This window comes from Pseudopodoces humilis, chromosome 7 (genome assembly GCF_049639895.1).
Source record: "Pseudopodoces humilis isolate 2021_Gansu_Grassland_sample_001 chromosome 7, ASM4963989v1, whole genome shotgun sequence".
Taxonomy (NCBI): Eukaryota; Metazoa; Chordata; class Aves; order Passeriformes; family Paridae; genus Pseudopodoces; species Pseudopodoces humilis.
Window position 1 is genome coordinate 54,474,309 of NC_142206.1, and position 18,559 is coordinate 54,492,867.

An 18,559-nucleotide genomic window follows, 5' to 3' on the forward strand; every position below is an offset into this window, starting at 1 on the left:
CTCAAGGACCAACTCAGGAACCTATAAGATAATAAATAGTGTGGACTTGTTTCTTATTAATTCCTTGCTCCAAGATAGCTGTTAGGAACCTTTAGGCCCACCTCTGAAGAGAAAGACTGATGCTACATGACAAAAATCAAACAGCTGGCATTTAGAAAATTAGCCTGTCCATTCAGCCTGTGGTGTCCCCTTACATTTGGTAACAAACTGCCTTTTAGCTGCACTTTGACACAGGACCATTTTCTCCTTGTCTCCAATGGCATTAGGGTGAACTGCTGGAAGAGGATACCAAAAGGAGATCAGGCAGCTGAGGATGGTTGATGTTAACTATACAAGTTGTGGCATGGAGAGGCTGGAGAATGAGTACAAAGACTCTACCACTGACTCTGAGAAAACTTTTTCTATCTTACTTTGTAACAATTTAAACTCACCTTCAAAGAACAGGCACAGAAATATGGACTTTTCAAATAATTTATTTTTATATTTCACCAAATCATAAAAAGCCGATGCACTGTTCAGCAAAAAGCATCAATATATAAAACACATTAACTCATTATCAGTAATGCTGAAGTGTACCACATACACTGAACCCAGCCCAGCTCCTACTAAAGCCAGAGGAAACTCAGTGACTCCACTAGCAGAAGGATTGGACTCAGCATTTTTTCTTTGCGGGTATTTACAAAGGGTTGTATTAAAATGCTAGTAAAAAGCTTCCCTTTTGAGACTGTATCAAAACAATAATAAACCTCACTCTCTTTCTGGTTTTGTCAAACACATGCAATTAAAGCTCAAAATTTGCAGTCATTACACTGCAAAAGACCATACAAATCAACAGAGATAATATTCAAAAGAGGCCAGGCTCTACCCTTGTGTGGACTGGTGTGGTTGCTCACAGGATAATCTATGTACACTGGTGAGGGATCTGCTCCTTCACTGCTTTCAGTGGTTAAACAAATTATGAAAAAATGTTCAGTTTCCTCCCCAAATACTCATTGCAGGAACCTTTTCAGCAGCATTAAAAAAGAAAATAAATAAATTTTAAATAATAATAATAAATAAATTTAAAAAAAAAAAAGAGCAGGTAATCTAGGCTCTTATAAAGCTTTTCCCAGGTGGGTATAAGAGACAGTAGTTCATGAATAAATACATCAGAGGGCACATATTTCAGAGAGGCTGAAAGGCTCTACGCTGACTTAATCTGCCACACAAAACCACTAAACCTTTCAAAACTATGGGTGCTAACAAGCTACATTCACAAATGCCAAGTGTACAGAGATTTGGGAACAGTCTTTCCTTGCCCATGCAAGTCACAAGCTGCACAGGAGAAAGGGCCAGTGTAGGCTATCTGGATCTCCAAGATCCAGATCTTGCTTTCCTCCAAGTCTGGTGGCAATGTCAGCACCTTTAAACCTGCAGAGCTGGCACAGGTGGCTCTCTCCAGAAGCTGACTTTATGTCAGTACATGCTTCAAGAGGATGCTCTGCAGTTTGAGAGGCCACACGAGCAGGCAGGGGCTGGGCAGGCCAAGCAAAGGCTGAAATTGGTGCCCATACCACTCCCTCATATCACAGCCCAAAAGCTGAAATCCCTCATAGGAAATGCACTAACTCCTCATTACCTGTTTTTGTTCAGATTGATGTCACTGTCCTCCTGTCCTTGTCTCTGCTAGGATGAGATGTGAGAAGTAAGGCCCAATTATTTTGATAACAATAAAACCCTCCCTGAGGTTTGCAGAAACATTTTTGCTGATGAAAAGATCCAGGGGGAAGGGATTTCACTGGAACTATTGGGATTTTTTGTTATTGTTGTTTTGTTTTGTTTTTTGTTTTGTTTTTAAATGTTCAAAAACCCCTTGGGAGTGCACTTCAGATCTCAATATATTGATTTGTCAGCTGTATAGCTTGGGCTGTTTTAATCAGAGAGTGTTTGACCAGAATTGCTCTGACACCATCAGTCTGCACTGGCTGTGGGCCCCATGCAGTGGTGCCCTCACAGAGGGATGCTGTTCAGCACAGACCATCTCAGCATCCCTGAGCAAAGGGACTGCCTGCTGCTCTCAAAGACTGTGAATTAATAATAAGGAGCTTGCCAGCACCTTATGAAGTCAGACGCTGAACCCTGTTTCAACAACCACAGTTAAAAATGTTGCAGCAGCCTAGAAAGTGGAATGGATTTACTGATGCAATCCAGATCCCATGTGTCCCAGAAAGATGTGCTGTGTTTCAGACACAAACTGTTGGACTTCAGTGTTAATAGGGAAAAATAATTCTCTCTGCTGCAGGAGAGATGTGGTGAGGAGTTCTGGGCTGTGTAATGTGGGATACCATGACAGTTTTCAAACATTCCCCTGCTTTAAAATCTATGGTTTAACATAGCACTCATCTAACTCCACCAGGTTCCTGGAGAGACTGTTGGCACCAGCCTTGGAAACCTCCCAGAGCAACACATCACCCAAATCAGGCCTGGCTTATGTAAAGGGAAGGGTTCAATGTCACAATCCAGAGAAGCTGAATGAGAACAGGGAAAATCCTCGACTTCTTTTCTTATTTTTTGACAAAATATGCCATAGAGACTGCAATTTTTCTCACATTCATAAATAACTCTCCAGAGTCTGTATACACAGTGAAGTCAGATTTGCCCAAATCTGGGGGGAAACAAGGGGTAAATAAGGAGGATATGAAGAGTAGTTTAGTCTCAGGATGGTTTACTCACTTCTGTGAGAAATCATCCAAGATACCAACAGTACTTACAAATCATCATTCTTACCTCCTGGCTGGTTGTCTCAACCCTCACTTTACAACACAGTCGAGTCAAGGGGGAACAAAACCTTTTCACATTGGGATTCCACCATATACAAATAATTCTGGCTATTTCAGTGTGCAGCTCCTGCTTCCAAGTAGTTTATCTCCTTGATAAACACCAGAACCACCACACTAAATCATTGTTATTTAGGAATCCCAAGCCAAGCAGAAGAGCTCCAGCAGGAGGATTTCAGAGAGAGTTCAAGGATAACCTTTCATGTCTAACAAATTGCAGTTGTTGGCTTTTTATTTTGGTGAGAAAAAATAAATTAAAAAAAATCCCAAACCAAAATGAAATCATTATTTGACCAATGCAAAGGGCTATTCACACAGCACTTCTCGGGTACTTATGCCCACTTTTTAGAAATGAGGATTTTACAGGAAGCTAATCATTAAATCCTAAATCCTTTAGCTGTCTATAGAAATGGGATTTAGACTCTCACGTGGATTCAGGTTTTTCTCTCTACTGTGTGCAGTAACAGTTCAAGCAGTTATAGTAGCTATGAGAGGTAGAGAATTTCAAACACTCAGGTGAATACATTCCTATTAATCTGTGCTTGCAATAGCAGTTCAATTACACTCTTTGGCAGGAACAACAAAAAAACCCTAAAGGGGAAGCATGGCTATGTTAATACTCTTCCCAACAACAGGATGGAAAGACACTATTCATTGAAAACCTGCACTGAAATAAGCAGTTCTTGCTATATCTTGAGTAAATTCTATCCTAACCTTTCAGAAACAAATGTTATTTTTCTGAGAGAGGGAAGTTCCCTTCTACATCAGGGAAGCATCAAAATGCTGTCTTCTATGCAGTTCTTAACTTCATAAATCACTGAGTTGAATTTTGTCATTTAAAAAAAAAAATCCATAAAAAAGAACATTTAGGTGCATATCTGTGAGTACTAAAATACAACTTAGGATAGTTTTCCTCCTTCTTATGGAGGACAAAAATAGAAACATGTACTTCAAGGCACTAGTGCCATGAGCAAAAATAGTTCTAAAACAATTTCTGTGCTTATGAAGTTACATGAGCATTTTGTCACTGCAGGTAAAACCTTCCTCTTTTCCCAGATTGCCTAACCAGAAGAAAAAGACATTTGTGGCCTCCAAAGCAAACATTCCAAGAGAAAAAAATGGGCTGTTTACATCAGCAAAGGAAATGGTCTGAGGCACAGATTTAGGATCTGGACAGCCAGGAGGCTCACTTGCTCAAGGATACTCAGGCCATTGATATAGAATTAAAAACACAAGTTTTCTCATGATCCAGATTGATTTTCACAAAATATTGTCTGTCTTTCCAGTATAATTTACTGTCTGGATATAAATTTTTATAATTTAAATGGTGCAAGTGATTTTACATGCAATATGTTTGGGAAGGCTTTGGAGAAGGGCCATGACAAAACCCACATACACCCAGGACCAGGCTGTGTGCACCATGACTGTAAAGTGTGAGCTCCTCTTCCTTGCAACTCTGCTTCCATCCTGAGCACTACACAGGTTAAATCAGCAGTGTTCCATATTGAGGAGTGAAGGCCTGAAGGGAAATCTGACTGCTCCTAACTGGAGTAATTTAGGCTAGCAGCAGGACATTACCCAGATAAAGGGGAGGAATTAAAACACCTGCAAACCTGCACTAGAAACTCATCCCAGGCTTTGGGAGTTATGCATTGGCCAGTGCTTTCCTACTCTGCCCACATCAATTCCACCTCTGTGTATCATAACCATTGCCATTGCACGAGTCCTGGTGCTAAGTAGAAGGAAGAATAGAAATTTAAGGCATTCTAGCAACTACTCCAGCTGAAGCTGCCTGTTAAGAGCCTTTATCCACATCACACAAGAGCAGTGGAACCATTTCTGGCGTTTATCTGTGTACATTGTACATACACAGAGAATGCTTCCATGACAAGGTCTGTACACTCAACCATCCATCACTGGTTACTATAACACCCCCTTTTTAAGGGACCATAGAATTGCTGCTATAGCACAAATGTGTCATTCTGTTTTCACTACTGCCGTGCTCTTATTTTTGTGATTCTCACTGAAATTTTTCTGCTGAAACATGCCTCATGGGTTAGTGATATGAGATGTTTTGAGCATGAATGCACCCATGATGAAGTTCTTTTCCAAAAGACGGCTGCAATTGTTTCTCCATTATAAAAAATAGTAATAAACAGTATTGATCTAAAAGCTCAGATGACACTTGTTAGCTTAGATTCTTCTAACCCAATGAGGACTGCTGCCAGGGAATTGGTTTGAAATTTAACTACAGATGGTAGCCAGAGAATGTATTTGGTACAGCAGAACACTAGAGTGGCAACAGCCCCAGTGCCTTGGAAATGTCACAAAGCTTTTTCCCCTTCCACCATGTGGCAATAAATAAATACAAGTACCACACAATGTTCTAGTTCTTTGAATACAACTCTTGCTAGAGTGTTCCCCGAGGCCTGCCTTTGGACATGGCAAATTAAAGGTATTGAAATGTCACAGAAATGCAATATTTGACTCAGCCCCACGATGTGCTGGTTGGCAATGGATGACTCAAAGCAGACATCAGAAATGTACAAAAGAGAAAAATGAATGAGGGAGAGCATGGGTATGTATGTATGTGTCCATAAATTATACCGCAATTCTAACACATTTTCAGCTTGGCGTCACTTGCTTGGCCTGAGTGCCCAAGCTTTAGGAGACGAGGTTGCAGAAAACTTAGTGCAAATAAAAACCACCAAGTGTGTCCAATAATTGAGAGTTGCAGGATAACCTTGCTCCCCTTGGGTCAGCCAGAGAGCTTCTCATGACATGCTCTGCCTTCTGACTCACACAGGGCCTTCCATCAAAAACAACTTTCTTTTAAGCATCCCTGATGCTTGCAAGGGGGTGCCAGCCTCACCCCACCTGGTCAAGGCAGAGAAGCTGTGAAAAACAGACTAAGAATCACAGGCCACTCACAGAAGAACTTCAGCCTCTTTTCATTTTGTGTGGCAACTCCAAATCCAGGATCAGTGTTTGCTGCTTCTCATGGAAATGGAAAGGAGGAAAAAGACCTTGAGGCAGGAGAGGTAGAAGACAGCATGAGCCCCAGACAGCCTTGCCCATAAGCAGCATCCTCTCTGTCAGAACCAGAGACAAGGCTTGGGCCCTGGTACCTCAGAGAAGAACCACAAGCAGGCACTTGTTATCTTCTGCCTTGTGGTTCTTCAAACCCTCGGGAAACACCAAGAACACTGGTCCCAGCCCACACATGACTTCAGCCTAAGCCTGATTTGGCATATACATAAAATACACAAAAAGCAGCAGCACGGTTCCACACAAGGAGAGAGGCATGCACTGAAGTAATTTGTGGGAAGAGAAGTCACTGCTGAGTGAAACTGAGACTGCCTTTTACAACTGGAGAAACGGGGGAAACATAGGAAACAGGCTAACTTACAAGACCCAAGCTCTTCTACAGGGTATGAAGAAGGTCATTCACTGGAAATGGACTCAGGTACTTGCAAGAGGGTATCTCCTACTGGAGTCAGAGAAATTTAGGTTGAAAAAGACCTCTAGGATCGTCCAGTCAAGCCATTCACCTGGCACTGTAAAGGCCACCACCAAACCATGTCCCTCAGTGCCACATCTACACTTAAATACACCCAGGGATGGTGACTCCACCACTTCCCTGGGCAGCCTGTTACAGTGCTTGACAACCCTGTCAATGAAGAGATTTTTCCTAATATCCAAACCATTAGACTAAATGAATAAAAAAAAAGGCACTCTGACAGTCCTGTCCTATCTAAATTTTAAATTGGTATTAATTAACTTGATCTTTGATTCCCTCCCCAGGACTCCTCCTCTGATGTCAACTCCCAACTACAAAAAAAAGCCACTACTGCAAAGCTTTCAAAGGAATTGCCTTCTCTTGAGGGCAGAAATCATGCTGAAGAGCAAGACCTCTCTACAGAGAGCTGTGGCCAGCTGGGCTTATAAGCAATGTTCACAGGGCTGTTCACTGCTCAGGGCCCATGGAGGGTTTTTTCTCTAAACCTATGAGAACATTTTGGCAGTTAAATACAATGTCAGCTTTTATGCCCTAAAATGCTTAATAATTGAGGGATTTGTCATGACATCAAATTCTGCTTCAATGAAATGCTTAAGCTGGTACTTAACTAAGCATCAGAGAGAGCCTAGAAGACAACAGTTAATCTGCATGCTTGTGCTAATTCCAGGCTTGAGCTCTGAGTTGGTAGAAGCCTGCTGTCTTCTTTCCCCTCATTCTGATTTACCAGGTTGTATATTGTGTGTGATTCGCACTTCTGTAGCAGTAAATTCAGTCTCAACTCAAACACAGGTACCACAGACAGTGACAGTCTTCTTCAGTCTGAACTTAGCTGTTTGCTTAAGTTTTCTGCTGATTTTGGGTCTTCTGTGTAATGTGGACCTGGGGATAAATGCTTAATTCTAGCACAACTTTACTTCTCTGCCATGCAAATCCCACACTCCTCTGAGTAACTCTTAATTATCAGAGCTACCCCTGATCTCAACAATCCACCTGATTTGTTGAAGCACTGGCCAAGCCAAACTGAAAGCAACAACAAAGTCACCAGTGATCTTTGTGTAAATAGCAATTTTTCTTTGTTTTCACAGCAAAATTCATCTGCCCTAGAACTCCTGCCCATGAGTGGGGAGAATGGACCCATTCAGCACTGAAATACCTATAAAATAACTCAGTGGTCTGAACTCCTTGCTATGTTTATATATAGAAACCTACAATGCAAATGCTTACAGTAATTTTGCATATCCTATATGAAATAAGTATCACAAATAAATTCTAATATTCAAAACAGAATAGTATACCATGTTAAGGACCAAGTTACATTTATAAATGCACAAGCATCAATACTATCTATTCAGCTTAATTTCTTAGTATGCAAGCTTCAGCAATTTCTAGCTACACTTTACTTCAGGAGTCATAATAAATGCTGGTCATGCCAAAATCTAAGAAGAAAAACCACAGAAGTTCTCCATCATCCTTCCACATTATACACAGTATTTGACAGGTGCTGTAATAATATACTGCTTTCATGGAATTCATTAGCACTGTCCAATATTAAATATCAGGTGTGGTACACAGGTCTCTATGTTTTAAATAAAATCAGAGCAGGAGCAGGAGTTTGTCAGCATTGCCTCCATACACAGTGAAAGCAGAGACAGAGAGAGCCTGTCCCCAAACCAGAGCTGCAGCTTCCCAGGATAAAGAGAGAACAGGGGCAGCTCAGTGGCAAAAGGGAGGAGAGGGAGGGAGGAGGGACTGAATGCAGCTCCAGTTACAGCTATTGTTGAAGAATAGTTTGAAGAAATAGCCTGGATGCTGTAGCCTGCTCTTGCCAGCTCAGTCCTCAAAAATGCCCCCTGTCCCAAAAGCCAGCGATGGCACGTAGGAGCTCTGCTGACGAGGGCAGGTTACAAATTTTGCCTGCACAGGACAGAAAGTTTGCTGTGCCATAGGCACATAGGGCATTTCATTCTCTTTATCCTAATAGCAGTATTTCTGCCAACAATTTCTCATGGGGGAAGTGACTCACATTTCATTTCAGGAAAATGAAAGATCTCACACACTCAATACCCTGACTCAACTTCAGCTCACACTACTGAATAATAAAATCTAGATCCTGCCCTGGAAATTTGCTTACACTTTAGATCATGCCACTTTTGTCATCTTGCAAAGAGGATCGTGAAGGGGATCTTCCTAGCAACAGCTCCTTCTCATGGATCAGGCTATCTAGCAGGTCCTCCTGTCTGTAGTTGTGATAAACCTTCAGGAAAGCCAGAATGGTAATTGCCAACCAAGTCAGCCAGGCAGCCCAAAGACCAAACTGGGGAAGGAAAGAAATCACAAAGAGGTCAGTACAGTATTGTAAAAACAAAGTCAGCTGTCCAGGTGATTATGAAAACCTCAGCTGGCCCAAAACCCATGGAGTCATGCCAAGCTAAATCCAGGGAGGTCCTGGGTTCTTCATATAAAGGGGTCTCTTTTATGGCATATTTCATTCCTAAATGCTGTTATTCCTGAGCTGGGCATCTAGATGCCAATGTTGGCAACAAATCACAGAATTGGCTCATGCCCAAGAGGTGGGGTTACCTTCAAGGAATGCTCCAGGAAGGCTAATACCTCTTTCCATGTGAGACAACATAAGCCTTTGTAAGGGGGCAGCCCTGCAGGGATGGGACTATCATCCCTGCAAAATTAATATGTGCTCATGTCCCAGTGTTCACTGACTCTGATCAATGACTCTGAACACTCAATAGAAAGGTCTGATAGCCTTAGAGGTCTAATTCTCATGGATTCATCAGAAAACAGCCCTATCTGAAAGAATTCACCTTTGATTATTTTCAGTGGTCTGATATTTATATAGCTTAGGTGATCTCAGTCAAAATAAAGGAAGGCAAAACCAGGAACCCCACAGCATGGTGCAGGTCAGAAATTATTTTGAACAGTAATGAAGAGGTCCAGGACACCAGAGTGCTACAACTTTTGTGGACCTCATCCTTTGGATACACAATGAGTTTTCTGTCATGATTAACAAGATCAGTGGTAGGGTAAGGCTTTGAAATATCTGTATTCAAAACTGTATTTTGAATTAAAAATGCACATTTGCCCATCACTATCATTCTGATCCAGCACTTACTGAAGTCAGTGGAAACATTCCCATTGATTTCTGAGAATGGTAGTTCAGCTCCAGAAATCCCAGGTCAATAAGCAAATGGCAAATGAACTAGAGTAGAACCATGACTTAGTCTGACCTACCTGTGCAATAGCAAACTGGTCATAGAAAGCAGAGTTTTCCAAGTTCAGCTCAAGATCTATATCCTGCAATTCTTCACAGCTACCCAGAAAAGCATTTGGAAGGAAAAAAAAAAAATAATAAGAAAATTATTTAAGGTATTCCAGGCAAATCAAATATAAAATGAAACATATTAAATGTATTTTGAACGGTCACAATGGCACATTCTATCAAAGGATATTCAAGTTATTGCAATCATCAGGTTGCTTGCTTATCTTCTCTAAAACTAAGATAAAAATTACTTTATTTAAAAAAAAGTGCAGTTAGGTAAGTGATAACACAAATCTCCCATAAGTGGAATTGTAATAGTTATTAAGAATAATTAAACCTTAATTATTATGACTCCTTAAACCCCTCTTTCCCACTTCCCCCTCGCCTCCCACAGATTGGCAGCTGGCATCACCCCAGGCTGGTTGTGTCACCCCTCAATGAAACAAAGTGTATGATCCTCTGTTACCTTTTGACTTCATCAGGAAAAGCCTCAGAAGAAGGAATTGTGTTTTTGTTTCGGATGCTCCAGCAAGGAGACGATACTCTGATGGTAACATAGGGGCTGCCTACAGATTTTACAAATAACTTGAACCATTATTGGTGTGAAAAAAATCCCAGGATTTTGAGGTTGTCATTCTATCTCTTGGTTGATTTCTGCAGCCTCTTCTCTCTCCTTTTCAGTGCTGTCGGTCATCTTGGGTTCTTACCCGAATATTCGATTAGATGGTTTTTGTAATCGAATTTTTAACCGAATATTCGAATAAATCGATTAATCGTTGCAGCCCTAAACAGAACATTCACTATGGCATTTTACAACATATGACAATGTGCAACATAAATGTATGCTTTAAGTACATGTATTCAATATCATATGACATAAAATGTCACATTTTCCTCTCTCTCTTTATGGTTATTTGTTTGATAGGAACAAATCTTCCTCAACTTATCATGTTTCCTACAAGGAGCATAAGCATCGTGGGATACAGTGGACCATTTTAGGAGCTGTACATCTTGTGACTATAACAAGGCATCAGCCATCTGTACTTTGCACTTACAAAGTGCCTGCCATTCTGTGCCTCTCAGGGCATCCACAGCATCACTTCGAGGCATAGAACTCTACCCGAAATTTTTTGTCTGATGATGAATTGTGGCACAGGTGGGATAAGTGACTTGTCTGGTGTCACACTGTGGGCTGGGGGCAGAACCAGGATTGCAAGCCAGGAGCCCTGAGCCCCAGCCCCCTGCCCAACTCACAAGGCCACACTCCCCCCATTACTAGAAAAACTCCAGATCTAACATTCCTTTGGAAATAAAAAATTTTAACATAACGGATTTGTTTTTCATACGATCATGATTCAAAGAGACCACAAAATATGATGGAAACACACTTTTCTTTGTGGGCTTCTAAATAAACAAACGAAAAGAAGTTTGATTTGCTTTTTTTTGTTGTTCCACATGAAAAAACTCTGGATTTTCATATTACAAATGCCTTCTCCCCCTTGCTCACCTTGCGTGTAATAACTACACTTCGTAACACCACAGTTCAATTGTGCCTATATGAAAAAAAAAAATAAAAGGAATACAATGTATTCTTCAATACTAACCTATTTGGCATGCTTCCTTTTTCGGTAATTGCATCACACCACATGTTAAATCCTACACTCACTATAGTGCTGGCAATAAATGTGATGAACACCACAAAGGCGCTGATCAGCAGATTCAGGAAGGCATAAAAGAAAGAGCTGTAATAAAAGGGAAGAAAAATGTAACTCATAAACAGCTGAAACACAACATCAGCAGTCTCTGCCAGCAGCACAGAGTGGGCACAAAGATATCAGTTTCCATTTGAAACACATCTTTAATTAAGAACACCTAATACATTGAAACTCTCTGGGCTTCATTTTGAGTCACATTACCTTTGCTTGCAAATGCTTTTGATTTTGATTTCCTTTTTAACCATAAGATGTGACTTTATATAATAAGTGGTGATTGTTCATACACCATGTGGCCTTCATTAGCTGTAATGATGAAAATCACAATGAAAATTGTTAAAATAAATGTCATTAGCTCAAATTATGTAGTAACTGGAGCTAAAATTATTTCATGACTTAAGTGATAATTGGGACAAAAATTGCTTAGGAGAGGGAAACTAAAAATAAAAACACAGAACTGATAGCTATAATCATTTTAAGCAATGTAACACAAGGTACTGCTATCATAGGACATGAATCTCAGTTCTGTGGGCAATTTACAGAGCAGGCCAGCTTCTCCCACGATTTCTCTGGCTTTGGTGTCAGGATGCTATGTCTGCCAGCTGAATATCAATTTACCTCAGCCCCATTGAGTCTGCCCAACCACAGCCTGCCCTCAGCACGTGCCACGTCCAGAGTGGGATGGGGTGGGATGCTTACAGATCTCCCATAAAGCCATGGAATCATTCACTCATTTTCCAGCCTCGCTCTCTAACTCCTCACCTGAATTCTAGCTGCGAAAAGTTTCTAATCTCAGTCATTTGGCAAAGCCCTTCTCCACTTGAAACTGCTCTAAGTGGCTATTTAGAATAGGGTACCTTGGAATGTCATGTTATGCAAAAACTGGACATCTGCTCCAGGCTGGAGAAAGACTGGCAGCTCAGGGAGGCAGGTCATTCTATTCAGTGTGTGTGGTAAAGATGAATATGACAAATTTCTCACCAGTGCCACTCATTGTGTTGGTGATAGAAGGAATCTACTAACCCCAGAGAACAATAAAACCCACAGTCACTTCTTTTCCCTGGTTGTTCATTAAATGAAAAACCAAGAGGCTTTTTAAATGAGTGTTTGAGTCCTGGAAGGTTCTGGGCTGGACAATCCTAATTCCTACAAGCTCTACATGATATATTTGTGACCTCAGGAGATTTTTTTTAAAATGAGATGAGGAAGCAATTAGCAGCAGAGTTAGGGTGTTTGCTCCTGGGTTAGTGTGGCTTTAGAAGGGCTGTCTAGGCTCTCTCCAAAGTGACAGTTGAGTGACAGTTGTCCCACCCCAAGACTGATAGAAAAGAATTGAAATAAACCACCTTCAAGAAGTGCCCCTATAGAATTTAGTAGGTGCTGGGTGCCAGGATACCTGACTTCTGGATGAACAATGAGCTGAATCCTGCTCTGGTTTAGCTGGGCTTGGTGAAGTAGATACCTCACCTCTGTTGTGTGCTGGGTTCACCCACACAGAGAGAGCTGCTATGAGCAAACCAGATTTCTGCATGTTCTCTGCCCCTCTGACTTCACACCTAGCCTGGATTCATCCCAGGTGCTGCTCAAGTCAGATCATATCCTCTGTGTGCACCTTAGTATGGCATGGTGGCCTGAGAGCTCTTCACAGAATAAAACAGACTTGGCACCACAATTAGTAACAGCTCTAGAAAAGGAGCAGTTACCAGGACTATTCAGTGGGTCATCACAGCCCAGGATCTCCAATTCTCTCTCTGTTTCCTACCCTGCAGCAAAAGAGGTTCCATGGTCCAGCATCTGACCTTCCACTGACAATGCAGGGCTCAGTCTTGCACTCGATTTGTGTCTGGCAAGAGTAACCATCACCAATGCCAGGGCATCCTGAGAGAAAACTGCATATTTGGCTTTCTAGCTCACCTGATTTTTCTTCCCTAGATCAGAACTTAAAGCTATGCATTGCAGATTGAGTGAATGCCCTTTAATAATAAATGTTTATGCTTAAAGTTGCTTTGCAATCCTAGCAGTGAAGTATCTGAGTTATACCACCACCCATCAGCTGAGCTGAAGAGCCCCAGGCTGCTGAGGCAAGGGGTGCTGAGACTCTTTTAAGAAGGTTTTTTAGCAGTCATAACTATCTATGAGCAGTCATTTAAAACCATTGCACATGAAAGATGCAAGGGGTGCTAACTAACCCTGACTGCCTTGGCTGGCTCACCCTGGAGCTGGCCCAGTAGCAGTGATCCTCCTCAGCAGGACCATCAGTTATCACATTCTGGTTCTTCCTCAGCTACCTCTAAGCAGAACAGGCAATTATTATGTATGGTGAGGAGCTGACATTCCTGTCTCCATCCAAACACAAATGTTTTTGAGCCCAATTGAACCATTAACAAATGGCTATCTAAAATCAGGATAGTATGAGCCCTGTCTGCTTTCATACAGTGGCTGATGTGGTACAGGACAGACCTTCTTTCTTACCAAGAAACTGCTGTTCCCAAGTATCTTGCCATGTTTTACGCTCCTGGGATTATCTGTGGTTACCTCATCATCCCAGATTGCTCCATCTTTGCTCCCCATCACCCCACAGGGTTCTGCCTTTCTTGCCTGCTATGAACAGTGCTGCACAACTCCCAAAGGAGCCTGAAAGCAACTCCTAAAGGGACACTTCTCAAGGGCCTGCCCAACAGTTTTGAAGTTAATAGCCACATTTGGAAGCAGGCCAAACATCTAATCTATATGCTGCCATTACAGAGTTTTTACTGCTGGTTTCTTCTGAAAATTAGCCAGCTCTGAACTGCAAAGCCTTGAGATTCAATTAACTCTCTACAGGTCTTGGATCACCTGGGGAAGCTGAATTCAACGATATTAAGAAGTATGTAATTGTATTTAGTGTAAGGTAAGTTTTAATATGGAATAAGTTTCTGGTCCACGTGTACTGCAGAACGCTTGAGTATTCTGGCAGGTTGAGAGTGGCTGGAAAGAGCCAGAAAGACAACAGTGCTACCCAGTCTCCAGGATTACCAAGCCCAGATGTAACAGCCTCTAGTCCAAATAGACCTGGACATGATTTACCCTTGGCATAGTTCCTAAACCATGAGAAGAATATTTTCCTGGTTTAGACAGGCACCAGTGCATTGTCCAGCCCCGGCCCTGTAGCACCCAGAGGCTGGGTTATCTGCACCGGGACCTCTGCCCTCTCAAGCCACCAGAGAGGCAAGCACAGAACATCACAGTGCTCCTGAGCTGCTGCCTGGCCCACCAAGCCTCTCCCTACACCTGCTGGGGTGGGATGCCCACCACAGGAACCAGCCTTCAGTGCCACCCTGAGCTGCTGCAGCATTGCTCTCATGTCGTAACCAAGCAATAGTCCTCGTCTGCAATAGCTGCCATGTACACAGCAAAAGCAGCACAAAAAATAGAGGGGAGACACCAACTTCTCCCTTCTGGCCCCCCAGACACAACCATGTTGCTTCAAGGTTTTTCACACACCCAGTGCACACCTGGGGAAGGCCTTCCTTGACACAGATGTGTAGTGGGACCACGGTCAAGAGGCACGTGTGAGCCCCGGCCTCCAGCATCACCCCACAGCCCCCAAATCCTGCCATGCCCACTGCAGCTGAGTGGCCACACGCTGCAGCAAGACTGCCAAAGGGCAGAGGGTGCACGGCAGTGGATCTGACCCCCCACCCCAAACCTCTGCACGGGAGCATCCTCCAGAGAGGCCCTGGACACGGCTGGGGAGTGCATGGTGTGTGTGCAGGCAGACACGGGCGATACAGCACCTCTCCCCAAACCCCTCTGGGGAGCAGGATGACCCGGATGCTCACCCCCTGACTGCTCCCAGGTGTCCCAGCCTGTGGGAGGGATGGGCTATCCCCAGGGATACTTACTCCTCGTGCCCTTTGCAGAGGAAGAAGAGGGTCCTCCAGGCCTGCACTGTGGCCAGCAGCAGGGACAGGAGCCCGGTGAAGATGCTAAAGCGGCAGGCAGCCTCAGGCCCCCACTCCTGCACCGTGAAGCGCTGCCGCTCCACCGTCAGGTTGGCGTTGAGCCACATGCCCTCGGTGAAGAGCAGGCACCGGCCGTGGAAGTCGTTGCCATTCTCGGAGAGTGGCACCACCACGATGAAGCTGAAGAGAAAGGCCAGGAAATAGCAGATGCACTGAGCGAAGAGGAAATTGCTGAGCGCCATGTCCGCGGCTCTGCGCAGGCAGGGGGAGGGAAAGAGGGAGGCGTGGAGAGAGGGATGCGGGAGGGAGGGAGGGAGGGATGCAGGAGGAGGGATGCAGGAGGGAGGGAGGGATGCAGGAGGAGGGATGCAGGAGGGAGGGATACAGGAGGAGGGATGCAGGAGGAGGGATGCAGGAGGGAGGGATGCAGGAGGAGGGATGCAGGAGGGAGGGATGGAGGAGGGAGGGATGCAGGAAGAGGGATGCAGGAGGGAGGGATGCAGGAAGAGGGATGCAGGAAGAGGGATGCAGGAGGGAGGGATGGAGGAGGGAGGGATGCAGGAGGGAGGGATGCAGGAGGAGGGATGCAGGAGGGAAAGATGCAGGAATGAGAGACCCAGGGGGAGCAATGTGAGGTGGGAGGCGGGAGGATGGAGGGATGGAGGGAGGAAGGCAGGCTGCAGCAGAAGGCGGTGGGGAGAGGGAGGGAAGGAGAGTGGGAGGGAGGGAGGGAGGATGCGCAGTGCAATGCAATGCAGGGCAGTCCGATGCCTCCTCCGGACACAGGTGCTCCCTCTCCCGCAGCCAGAGCTGCCCCTGTGAATGGCTTCAGGGCTTGTAGGGGAAGAGGGGAGCAGAGAGAGGAAGAGTTGTTGAGGGGTTTATTGGGAAAATCTGGCTGCTACTATGCCCTGGATCCCAGAGGGTTAAATCAGTCCGTGTGTCTCCAGCAGGGCTGGGGACCGCCAGCGGGGGATCCCCCAGATGACACAGGACACTGATGTCACCCCTCTTGATGCCCATTACACACACATACAAATACCCAAAACCATCAAAATGGCTTCATCCTAGCTGCTGGATCCCAGGAAATTTTGACCCAAGTTTCTAAAATTCTGGCCACCAGCCTCAGACGGTGGCAGTAACAGAGAAGGTGCACATTCACCCTGGCACCTACAGACACAGTGGCTTGGCTCCTAGCACAAGATATTGCCGGGGGAACAAAGGCTCACCAAAGGTGGAATAACTTTTCTTGAGCCTTTGGTGTCATTTAGGGGCTGCCTGGGGTTGGGATTAGCTCTGTTATCCCCTGGCTGGCAGGCAGGGCAGGGCTGAAAGAAAATTACCTTAAGCAAGCTCCTGCTGGACATCAAGCTGAGAACAGTGCAGCACAGCTGTGGGACATGCATGGCAGGAACAGATGGGGTTTTATTTCCAGGGGTGAGCATCCACCCTGCTCTGCACTGCCAGTGAGCAGCTCCCTGCCCCATACCATGATTGGGAAGACATCAGAGCACCTTCTCTGCTGTAGGGCCCAAAACTGCAAGGCCAAGATGCCAGAAAGCAAAAGGCATCAGAGAGAAGAACATGAACTGTGCTCAGATCACTCTGGCACAAAAATCCAAATTAAACTGACCCCATGTTACAGCTTCCCCACAATCCCAATTTCATTTATCCATCTCAACATGACTCCTCTCTCCAGCAAAAGACACCAAAATTAATGTCCTGTTCCAGGTAAAGTAATTTGCTAATCTATTTCCTAACCAGATCCAGTCTGAGATCAGCTGCAGGTCTCAAATCACTTCTTAATCCCAGGGCTGTTGATGCTCATTTTATCACTGTGCCACTTCCCAGGCAGTGTTTAGAGAAACAGATGAGGGACAGGGACCCCAAATATTCCATTGGGCAACAAAACAATTATTTTTCTATGCTGTCAAGAGGTTGCAGATATGGTCCTGAGGAAGGCACTTGGGCAATTCTCAGAGAAAACAGCTTCATTGCAAATAATTTGTAATGTGTATTATCTTGAAATCTCACTCTGTGCAGGGGAAGTATTTCTTGAATAAAAACTTTTGTCAATATAAATGAAACGTTCCAGGTCAGTTTTCTGATCTTTATCCAGCCCTTATCATCAAAAATTGTATTTCAGTTTTGTAAGATGAGTTATAGAGCACTGCCCTGACTGGGGATAGACATGTGCTCCTAATAGAAAATATTTTGCCAATATTTCAGTCTATTGGTAAGGAGGAAAATTTATTGCTCTTAACCTTGCTTCCTAGAAGTGCTTGGTTCCCAAAGGGTTTTGTCCTTTACCTGTTAAGAAATCAGGATTGAAGTTGTTGGATTAAGGTGGAAAACGCTTTTCTTTGAAATGTGACACATCAGATTTGCCAGATAATGTTTTCTGAACTTAACGTGGGAGATCAGCACCAACATAAAAGCCCATTTATTGCTTACACTGGAGCCCACAGAAGGGGCCAGCAGATGCCAAGGGCACTTTGCCTTGGGCAAGCCCAGTGCTCAGATCTTACCAGCAGCAACCACAGGGCTCTGCTGCACGAGGGGTTTTGTAGAGGTGAATGTGTGGGTCACTTGTAGAACAGATAAAGTTGTCTTTGCTGACAAACTACCTCAAGTGAGCATTTATTGGAGAGTTTCAGAACATACAGCATTTACAAATGTGAACAGACATGTAAAACAGCTGCACTTAGCAGGCTGACAGCTACTGGAGCACAGGACTTGCCCTCAAGCAGTGACCACACACTGGAAGCAAAGGGATAGAAATAAAACCTGTCAGCCATCACTTTGGCAGCTGCCTGAATTTCTCATACTCTTCTCTTGTGTAAATCCTAAAAAAAAAAAAAATCATGCTAGGCTGGAATTGGTCTCAGAAACATGGAGTTGCTTCAGTGGAGTAAATTTGATAGGCTTACTTTTCTCAACATGGTGAAACTGAGGGAGAAAGGCAAGGTGATGATTCATTCATTCTCTTATCACAGGGAATGGACGACATTATATATACAGGCCAGGCAGAAACTCTGAAACAGAGGAAGAGATGCACATTTTTCCCACTGCACATAATTGTTCTGGGGCACACATCACAGGACACTGCAAAGGCCAAAAATAAATGCTGGTGTCAAAAGATATTAGATAAATTAATAGTAAAAAGAAGTCCATAAGCACCTGAGAAATGCAGAGCTGGGGAAATAACATTCAGCTCAGGAAGTCCCTCACAGGAGGTTTCTGGGAGGTGGAGTCAAAAAGTGATCCCTCTACATCTCCAGAATCCTGTATTC

At 43.8% G+C, this 18,559-nt stretch overlaps 1 protein-coding gene across 3 annotated transcripts; it reads right to left on the bottom strand.

Moving 5' to 3' along the window:
- Positions 1–591: 591 nt before the first annotated feature.
- Positions 592–15,508, bottom strand: TMEM179 (transmembrane protein 179). Of its 3 annotated transcripts, none has more exons than XR_015773011.1 (5): positions 15,207–15,508; positions 11,215–11,352; positions 9,583–9,661; positions 6,226–8,650; positions 592–5,908 (listed from the first exon to the last, which is right to left on the bottom strand). XR_015773011.1 is itself a non-coding variant. In XM_088058339.1 (5 exons), exons 1-4 carry the CDS (start codon positions 15,506–15,508, stop codon positions 8,471–8,473), a joined length of 699 nt encoding a protein of 232 aa, XP_087914465.1. In that variant the 3' UTR covers positions 592–6,303; positions 8,468–8,470. The 3 variants fall into 3 exon arrangements, 2 of the variants coding, with proteins under 2 accessions (XP_087914465.1, XP_005520140.1); XM_088058339.1 differs by having other exon boundaries at positions 592–6,303; positions 8,468–8,650; XM_005520083.2 differs by having other exon boundaries at positions 592–8,650.
- Positions 15,509–18,559: the final 3,051 nt, after the last annotated feature.